General features: G+C 39.7%; 1 protein-coding gene across 1 annotated transcript in view; it reads left to right on the forward strand.

Annotated features, from left to right (window-relative positions):
* The window catches only part of arhgef1 (Rho guanine nucleotide exchange factor (GEF) 1), a 45438-nt gene that overhangs the window by 27303 nt on the left and 7998 nt on the right, over positions 1-10137 (forward strand). The window contains 17 exon segments of the mRNA XM_032518863.1: positions 1367-1478; positions 1658-1772; positions 2033-2062; positions 2479-2679; positions 3364-3505; positions 4612-4623; positions 5423-5587; positions 6880-7070; positions 7202-7348; positions 7665-7747; positions 8051-8066; positions 8069-8175; positions 8427-8493; positions 8496-8534; positions 9256-9356; positions 9528-9602; positions 9712-9787. Of these exon segments, the coding sequence (XP_032374754.1) occupies positions 1367-1478; positions 1658-1772; positions 2033-2062; positions 2479-2679; positions 3364-3505; positions 4612-4623; positions 5423-5587; positions 6880-7070; positions 7202-7348; positions 7665-7747; positions 8051-8066; positions 8069-8175; positions 8427-8493; positions 8496-8534; positions 9256-9356; positions 9528-9602; positions 9712-9787 (1679 nt within the window).

Below are 10137 nucleotides of genomic sequence, written 5' to 3' on the forward strand. Positions count from 1 at the left end.
TTTTGTGAAGTTTAAAAAATTAGCTTGAACGTTCTGTTTAAGTGGGTATTTATGCAAATACAACTGATTTGAGCTATGCCTGCTTTCTCCAAGCCTGGGTGTGGTCAACCCACAAGACTTTTGCATACTGGCTCAAGTGCACCACATACTCATTAAAATGTATTTCAGTTGAGTTTTGTATAGAAACTGTCCTTTTTGCACATGCAAACCTTATGTACATATGTAAAGTATGTGTTGCATGTACAGTAAATTATTCTGTCATGCACTTCTTAGGTTTTTGATTGTTTTTCTCTCAGATCCTTTGTGATAAAAGTTATGTTGCACTCCGCGTATTCAGACAGCATGCTCTGTAAAACAAAGACACTTGTGCTTTTGTTGCATGCACATCCCCGGAGGTTCCTCCCTTAGTCTTTTTTTCTGTCCCATCTCCTCTAATTTCTCTCAACTCCTCCTTTGTCTTTTTGTGTCACCTTTTTCTCTCCTACCCACTCTCCTCAACTCCTCCTCTTCCTTTTCAGAATCAGAATCAGAATCAGAATCAGAAATACTTTATTGATCCCCGAAGGGAAACTCTGTGTTGTAGTTGCACAAATGTTATAAATAGAGTAGAAATACAAGAAATAAAGAAATATAAGGAATTGGATACGTACGGTATTTTCATAAAGGAATGTTATTATACATTATTTACATAATTAACATAATTAAGGATTTGGAGGTGAAAAGTTAAATAATAATATAAATTGTAGTATTTGAAATTGCACACACGTCAGGCCAGTGTTATTGCACAAAACAGATAATAACAATAATATTGTCCAGTTTCAACCTCCTAAGTGGTGTGTCAGACACTTAGAGGGAGGAGTTATAAAGTTTGATGGCACAGGCAGGAATGACTTCCTGTGGCGCTCTGTAGTGCATTTTGGGAGAATGAGTCTGTCACTGAAAGTGCTCCTGTGATTGAGCAACAAGCCATGGAGTGGGTGCGAGACATTGTCCAAGATGGCATGTAGTTTGGACAGCGTCCTCCTCTCTGACACACCTTTTCTGGACATCTTCAACTCTCCACTTCCCTCTTCCCACCTCCCTGCATGTGCCCATCCTCATTTTCATCCTCACGATCTTTCTTCATTTGCACAGTCAATTCTGTGTAAGTCTCTCACCATTAGTGACCAGCAGCTATGCAAATATATTTTACTGCAGCTTTTACCATTAAACATACTAAGGACAGAGGCGTCTATAAGAATTGCATTATCATTCATTTAATTATATTCAATACTACTCCTGCAAGAAATAAATATAAACAGCTACATTTTTACAAAACACAGTAGTAGATATTATTAATTAATCCATTTTCTTACTTCTTCCGTAGCCAATCCATCTTTTCAGCCGTGGCCTTCTACATGAAGCACCTTGGAGTTAAAACCAGGGCAGTTGACAGTAAGAAGTCCAGAGGAGGCTTCTTCAGGAGACAGCTGGTAAAGGTAGGCTATCATCAAGTATGTAGAAGGATTACATCCCTCTCCTATTAACAAATAAATCAGTAATCAGACAGGTCAATAAATTCACTGTGATGCCCTCATAAAACCATTGTTTTGCTCAGATTTGACTTGCTTTGACCTGTCTTGGCTTATCTTGCTTACTATCTGTTTTATCTTTTCAGAATAAGAAGGATGAATCCACAAAGGCCTTATCTTTTCAGATTAAGAAGGATGACTCAACAAAAGCCAAGCCCAGAGGGGTGTTTCCTGGCATCCCCAGCTGGATTGGAGGCAACAGTATGTATCTGCTTTGTGTCTTAGCAAACATCACACATGAGCCCTATTATACTGTTATTTTTCTCGTATCTAGTATTTCATTTCTGACAGTTTGTAAAATATATTTGAAAGTATAAACAATCTCTAAATGTACACATGATATACATTTTAAATGTATGTAAATAAAATGTCATTTAAAAGAACTATATATGTAGTCTATGGATGTCCATTAATGCTCCGGATATGAGAACATGTTGTCCTGCCCTTCTTTCCTGTTACAGCTGACGTCAAACCTAAAACGGAGGCTGAAGGTACTAGACGTCCAGAGTTCCCGACCCCTCCTTTTTCTGTAGAATGGTCACATCCTTACTAATCAATCCATAAGCCTCCATAAGCATGTCTGCATGTCCAATGTCAAATTGGGAGGGGATGTGGGTGGATCATTGTGTAGTTGTATCTGGGTTTCTGGGTGGTTGTTTAATCACCAGAAAACCTCACACATCTCGTCCTTGGGTTGTGGGTGTTCTTTTGCACCAAACTAACCATCTCATTAACTACAGAGGCCTTGATTGCACCATACTCATCCTGTCTCTCTGTCCGTCTGTCTGTCTCACAAAGTCTCTGTCCCCTTTTCACTGACTAAAGTGCTCTTGGGTCATGCTTTTCTGCATCAGCTGAATCTATAGTTCAGCTCCAGTAAACTTGTTGTATTCCTCCCCGTCTTTAGCGGAAAAGGAAAAAGTGAATCAGGAGCGTAAGGGTCCAGCTCCCGGCAGAGGCTCCTTGACCGATTCTGCAGCCCCTTCCCTCCCCAGCAAGAAGTCTTGTCCCACTGGAACCCCTTCCTCTGTGCCTGGGTTAGAAGTCAGTGATGGGTCAGGCAACAACATCAGCATTGGCAACAGCCCCGAGTGTTCACACATGGACGGTAAGCCTCCTCATCAACTAGACTGTGTCATATGGAGTCTGGAGGTAATGACTTTATTAGTGTTTAAGTATAATCACTTGATAATTTGATGAATAAAACATGACTACAGCCACTAAAACGACTCTGAGGCTGGATATACAGTAGGCTATGGTACTTTAAACCAAATGGCAATGCTAATCTCGGCATGCTAACATGCTCACAATGCTAATGTTGATGTTTAGCAAGTATAATGTTTATCATCTTCACCATGTTGTTAGCATGCTTTAAATGCATAATGTAATAAGATTTTTAATAATCAAATAATAGCTGATTTTTTAAAAATGTATTTGTTTATTAATTGCTTACAGAGAAACACTGAAAAAGTCTTGATTAGTCCGGTGGCACCCTCAAGACTCAATAAGATAGCTGTTCAACTAATGTAACAATCTTTAATAAACATGATACATATTTGTGCATTTAAACAGTAACAGATTGTATGAAACCAGCTTTCAAAGCGAAAATGTGCCTTTTTTTTTCTTGTGTAAAAGATATAAATCTAAATAGACTTTATTTCTACTTTATTGTTGAAGAGATATACATTTGTTCAATTACTGGATGAAAGCACCAACTAATTATCTTTCAAAAAAAGAATTGCAAAACATAACCCCTCATTATTTCTTGCGCTCCCCTTCTCTTATCTTCCAGGCCTCTCAAGCAATCGCTTAGAGCCTTCGACCCTGTCAGACGGGGGCGAAGTGTCCCCTGTCGGGCTGGGAGTAGGGCTGAACGTCGGGGAGCCTCTCTTACCCATGGACAATCCTACAGAGGAAAACATGGAGAAAGACAGGTGAGGAGGGTGGAGATGTAACAATAAAATTAGTAGCATCCGTCAAGTGAGATTATAACTTCCGTATAGTAACTCAACAAGCAATTATAAGAAATAACTGAGATTGTAATCAGAATATAATTAGACTGTATGGGAGGTATAGAGACTGTATATATCTAATGACCAGGGGGAAAAGGGGAATGGATACATGTCTGAAGTGCTCAGGCTGAGGGAGCGTGGTAAAACTCCCCCAGCAGTCTGTCCCTGCTGTGTGCAAGCTTTTGTCATGCTGCCTGTTGCTCGCTAGCTAACAGAGCCTGCAGATTTGAAAAAAAAACCCTCATCAGGTGAACTCGGACCCAATCTTCCCTTCCAGCCCTTTGCCTTCCTCTCCCTCATGCCCTCTCTTCTTTTTCCTTCTCACAATGCCACGCATGCTCCTTCCTAATATTATTCTGTCGTATTTGTGTTCTTTGTGTGCATCGTGTTGTGCATCTCATAATGTTTACGTTCTGACTTGTTTTGTTTTATTGGATTCAGGTACTTGTTCGTCAATACACTGGTAATTTTTTTTGTAGACAGACATTTGTGATTGTTATGGTTGTATTGTACTGATTGAAGATGAGGCTTTCTATGCTGCAACTTTCTACCCAGTAAACAAGTTTGGCATTGAGGTCAGACATTTTAGCTAACATATAGAAATGGTGATATTTTGTCATATGCTTTAAAAAAAAAAAAGAAAAGAAATGGAGATTGGCCACTCTAAAGCAAGGTTTTAGACAAAGTAATTAATCTTCACACTGTGCTGTTATATAGTTAATACTCAAAAGTGGGCAATAAGTTTCATTTTATATTTTAGTTTTTGTTGCTCGCCCCGTGTGCTTTTCAAGGTGTCTCCGTCTATTGTGGCCAGGGCCCGTCCTTTGTCCTGCTTTTCTCCACAGTGTGTGCGGTTACATGTTGTGCCAGGGGCTTTGGCATCTTATTTGGCATGCTATACTGACAGTAATTAAAACTAGTTTAGTATATCATGTTGGAGGGGTGTATTTGCATGTAATAGTTGCTACTGTGACTAATAGTTGTTTAAAGGCGGGTGTGTAATGATGTCGTGTCCCGTGTTTTTACAGACGGAAGACAAGGTGGGTGTCAGCGCCTTGACAGAAAGACATACAGACAGACAGACAGACAGACAGACATGGACGTGCTTCAGGCCTACATACACAACATACAAACTAAACAAACAATGCTTACATGCATACACACCTCACATTGAGCCCTGCCTTTCTGATACACAACAAAAAACACACCACATGGCTAAGTATGATATTCCTAATGCGTGTGAGACAATTGGATTAAGTTTGATTATTTAGATCTTTTTTTTTTTAGTGGATGTGAATGCACGTTGTGTAGAGTTGGAGAACTGTTGACCTAAATGACCAGTAAAGTTGCCTAACTGAAAACTGGTACAGACATTATGTAGAAGCAATGCATGGCTACTTTTTTAACGTACTGTTGTACATTGGCTCCCAGTAACTCATAAGGAAATGTAGAAAGTGTAGGTAATCAGATTCTACCATGTCTACAGTTTACAAAGCCTACTCTATATTACTCTATATTTTATAGTCTAACCAGTATACATGTCATATGTCGTACATATTCACACATTTTCTCTATTTCTCTCATCTTTTATTGATATGATCTTTTTCCTTTGTAAACAACTCTTTGTTTGTGTAACTCCTCTGTACCTTAAATCATTTATTCTCCTCTTTTCCCTCACAATTAACACTCAATTAACTTTCTCTTCTACTGTCCTTCCCTTCAAAAACATTTCTGTTACTGTATTTGTTCCCACTTTTTATCCCAATTCCTCCTTCCTTCTATTCTGTCCCTATTTTTCCACATCCCGTCCTCACCCTTTCCCACCTTCCCTCCCTACAGTAAGAAAGTGACTCGTAGTGAGAGTGCCCGCGTGGACCGGCACTCCTCTCGGCGCCGTGGCTCGTCCCGGGCTAAACAATCCCGTTCTCGTAGTGATGTGGACCTCCAACCGCCTTCTACCTTGACAACAACACCTACCCCGCTCATCCCACAGCACCTCCATCCGTAAGATGGAAAAAAAGAAAACTCTAAAAGCCTCTCTGATTGGAGAGGTGCACAGCAGGGACAGACAAGCTGTCAAGCACTGTCAGCAGTGCAGCAGTTCTGTTAGTTGGTAGTTGGTAATTATGAGAATATTGATGGCTCAAATCCAACTGGTTCATTTAGAACTATTAGGTAGATCACTTTAAAACGATATTTAAAGTAAAGGATTTTTAAAGGGCAAATGTCCATTGCTCCCTGTAGACATACATTAAATGAATCAACCTGACTGACCGGTTTTATGACTCATCATTCACTGTCAGATGAATCCATTTACTGGTGCTGTGACGGACTGGGAGTGAGTAACAGTTACACAGCACTCTTATTTTCACTGAAAGGTCAAGGTTAGGTCAATGTTGACCATTGGGTAATCATTAGGTGCCAGCCCTTTATTAACAGTTAGTTTACTTGCTGTTAGTTGACTGTAAATCCCCAACACAGTCAGTTGTGCTTTGTCAGGACATACTGAAACATTAAAACATCCTGAGTAAGCCAACCAAGGTCAAGCTCAGTCAAATTCAGTTCGCTTCTCTGTAAGATTTTCTTGAATAATCCTTAACAATGACAGCTGCTGTCATCATGGAGGTCAAGTGGAGAGCAGCTTTGGGCATATGGTGGTGGTTTAACAACAAGACCAGAAGAAGACAAAGTAAATACTTCAAAGTGTAAAGTTAATGAACTAATATATTAATAAGCCTGTCACATGATGGTTACTGTGCAAGGGAAAATTGCTATTAGTTTTGTACTTTTCCATTTTAAAAATATTAAATTAATTATATAATTTTTCTGTTAAGCACTATAAGTTTGATTCCACCTAAAAATTTAAATTATTTCATGTTATCTGTCATTGTAACATATAAATTGCTAGTCAGGTGGCTGATTTTGCAATGCTAGCTGCTATTTATTTAAATATATTTATGTGAGGCTTTACTTGATACTGTAGCTAAGCTTCAAGCCCAACAGGACATTTAAACATGCATAGCTTATCTGCTATATACTCTGGCTAGCCATTAAAACACCCTTGCATTATCTAATATTAAAACTTCTCTGATGTGCATTTAGAAATGCAACAAGCTGTTCACAGCTACTCTTGTTGCACAACCAACAACCTCCACTAGTGTGAGTGTGAGTGTGTTAGTCACATCACTTGATAGCCACCTGGGTCATACTTGAATTACGTTGTGTAGTCGTAACCAGTCTAAATCAATCACACAACAAAAAGTCTCAGCCTTCACCTGCCTTCCTTTCTTGCTCAGTTTCGAGGGACCACTTTCACTCCTTGAAGGGGCCGGCCACTCCCCCACCAGCCCCTCCCCACAGCTGGAAGAGATGGAGCCCCGGCTCCTGGAGTTTGAGCATGACCCACCCAACTGGAGGGAGCTGGCTCCCCCTGAAGCCCTGTCCAGTCTCAGCAAGAAGGAGACCAAGAGGCAGGAGGTCATCAATGGTGAGGAGAAGAGAGATTAAGCTGAGAAAGAAACAGATGTGCAGATGAAATACAGTTTCAGTATAGGCAATCTGTAGATGTAGCAATTTGAAGATTTTCTTATACCGTGTCTACTCCCTCTCACCCGTCAGAGTTGTTTGCAACTGAGCATGCCCATGTGCGGATGTTAAGTGTCCTTCAGATGATCTTCTCCAAGCCTTTGGAGAGAGAGGGGCTCCTGGCCTCCCCTGAGCTGGCCGCCATCTTCCCCAACCTTGATGAGATAATCGAAATGCACTGTAAGTGATGTTGCAAAGAGGCCTTTTCTAACTAGGAAACTAACTGGGAACCTAGTGCTCTCCTTCCATAAAACAGACAAACCGTCATACATTGAATCTTGTATTCTAAATGTGAAGCTGCTTGTGTGTAGTTGTGGCCAGTGATAAAGTGAGCAGTCTACTTCAACAGTATATACTGTTCGTGGGTGCACAGTCAAGTTTCAGGAACAATTGCATCACACACAAAAAACGCTTGTTTTCTGTTTTATAAAGAAGAAGTGCTCACTGTGTTTTATATGTACATTTTGTATTTGTTTGCCTGTGGCTGCAAATCCAGATAACTTCTACGAGAACCTGAAGAAACTGCGTTTAGATGACAACTTCATAGTCAAATCTATCAGCACCACAGTGCTCAACAGAGTGAGTCATCATTCTCTTTATATTGTCCAGTTTCTCTTTTCTCTCAGTATGTGTGCTGCTTCTGGGTAAACCCCAACAGATATGTGTTGACAATTTTATTGTCTTGCCAATAGTTTTGCCAAAATCTGATCTACAGTTATATTAGTTGCCAGTCTTTACTCTGTACAATTTCCAGCTCTTTCCCCATCTATTCATTTACTTTGGCTATCACAACACTGTGTGTGTGTGTGTGTGTGTGTGTGTGTGTGTGTGTGTGTGTGTGTGTGTGTGTCGTGTGTCGTGGTCTGTGTTCGTTCATTCCAGTTTGGAGGTACAGAAGGGGATGGTTCCAGAAATTGACAGCTCGGTTCTGCAGTCACCAGTCATGGGCCTTGGACCAGATCAAAAGTAGACAGAAGAAAGACCCACGCTTCAACTCCTTCATACTGGTATACACACATAGACCACACACACATTGTGTTATTGTTGTTTTTACCTTTTAAACACTGCGGTCCACACAGTTGTTTTTAAACGTGCTATATAAATAAATTGTCTTGACATTGACAACACACACAGAGACATACAGAGCATTAAAGTTTTAACAGAAAGACACACATGGATGCACTCACAGATGCTGGACATGCAAGAGGTCACATAGGTGTCATGGCTGTGTGTGTGTGTGCTTAATCCCAGGAGGCAGAGAGTAAAACCCCAGTGCCGCAGGCTGCAGCTCAAGGACATCATTCCCATAGAGATGCAGAGACTGACCAATACCCGTTGCTGCTCGAGATATTGCCAAGACACAGGTGTGTGTGTGTGTGTGTGTGTGTGTGTGTGTGTGTGTGTGTGTGTGTGTGTGTGTGTGTGTGTTGTGGTGTGTGTGTGTGTGTGTGGTGTGTGTGTGTGTGTGTGTGTGTGTGTGTGGTGTGTGTGGGTGTGTGTGGTGTGGGTTGTGTGTGTGTGTGTGTGTGTGTGTGTGTGTGTGTGTGTGCGTGCGTGCTACTGTCATAATTGTAAACATATTTATGAGACCATATGTTTTTGACACAACTATGCTAATTATTAAAATGTCAAAAAGTGTGAACAAAATTCTCTATCACATTATACTTAATTTTATATCACAATATTCACTTTCTGTATATTGTGATATTTTATTTGGATATTCTATAAGTTAATTGTTAATATATCTGTTATTTCTACAAATTAAATACCTGATGAAAACATGCGCTTGTATTTTTCATGACAGCCCTATGATGTGATGTGGACATTATGACTAAATTACATATTTACATAATTACCTATTAGGCCAAAATGTAGATGATTATTGTGCCAATGTTGTGAACCTCATGCCTATCTGCATCAAAGCACAGGATAAATGTGGACTAATTTAAGTACACCAGCAAAACATTTAAACAGTGGATTACTGTCCGTCCCATATTTTTTGGTACGCTCATGATTTATTGCTTTTGTTTGGCCTCTGCTGTGAAAGCTGTATTTTCCTCAACTCTGAATTTTCGGTCTCTCCACAGATAACCCAACAGAGAAGGATAGGATCCAGCAGAGCGCAGAGTGCTGCAGAAAAATCCTCAACCATGTCAATGAGGAGGTCAAAGTGATGGAGAACCTATTGGTGAGAAGCACACAATCCATCACTCAACACACTGCCATGTAGTGATTGAGCACCAATTGGAGTCTTGTAAATTCATTTTAAGACCTCTGAGGGTCTCTGCTTGTTAGACTACTTCTTCATTTGTGCTGTCTGTCCTCTGTCTAACACTTTAACCTTTCTCTCTGTTCCCAGACTCTGAAGGACTACCAGCGAAGACTGGACACATCAGGGCTCAAACCCAGTAATGAGCTTTATACTGAATACAAGGTAATGTTCTTTTACCAAAGTTTGATTCCAAACACTTTTGTACTTTACAGATATAAGTTTCTTTGATGTTTTTGAAATGTTCTCATTATTTTCCCACTGTCTTTTCTAGAACATTGACCTGACTCAGAAAAAGATGCTTTATGAAGGCTCTGTGACCTGGAAAGTCACAAAAGAGAAGGCAATTGGTAAATATGTTTGTGTTTACTACATATAATGCATTTAAACTACCTGGGATTATCTGCTGCAGAAACAAGATCAAACATTTTACCCACATTTAAAAATGTGCTCATTATTTGTTATTAATTTAAATCTAAAAATATGTAGGCTCATGCTAATATCTATCATAATTTAAATGAAGACAACTGTCTTAGATTTCCCTTTTATCTGTTTCCAAAAGACAAAAAAACCTACAATGGTTTATTTTGAGATATTGAAAAAAAATAGGATCAGATATTTCTGTTTTTATTTCCCTTTTTCAGATTTGTAGATTAAAGTTTGCTATAAAAGGAAACCCAGCTGCAGTGTCAGTTTTTTT

Source organism: Etheostoma spectabile, chromosome 6 (genome assembly GCF_008692095.1).
Source record: "Etheostoma spectabile isolate EspeVRDwgs_2016 chromosome 6, UIUC_Espe_1.0, whole genome shotgun sequence".
NCBI classification, from domain to species: Eukaryota; Metazoa; Chordata; class Actinopteri; order Perciformes; family Percidae; genus Etheostoma; species Etheostoma spectabile.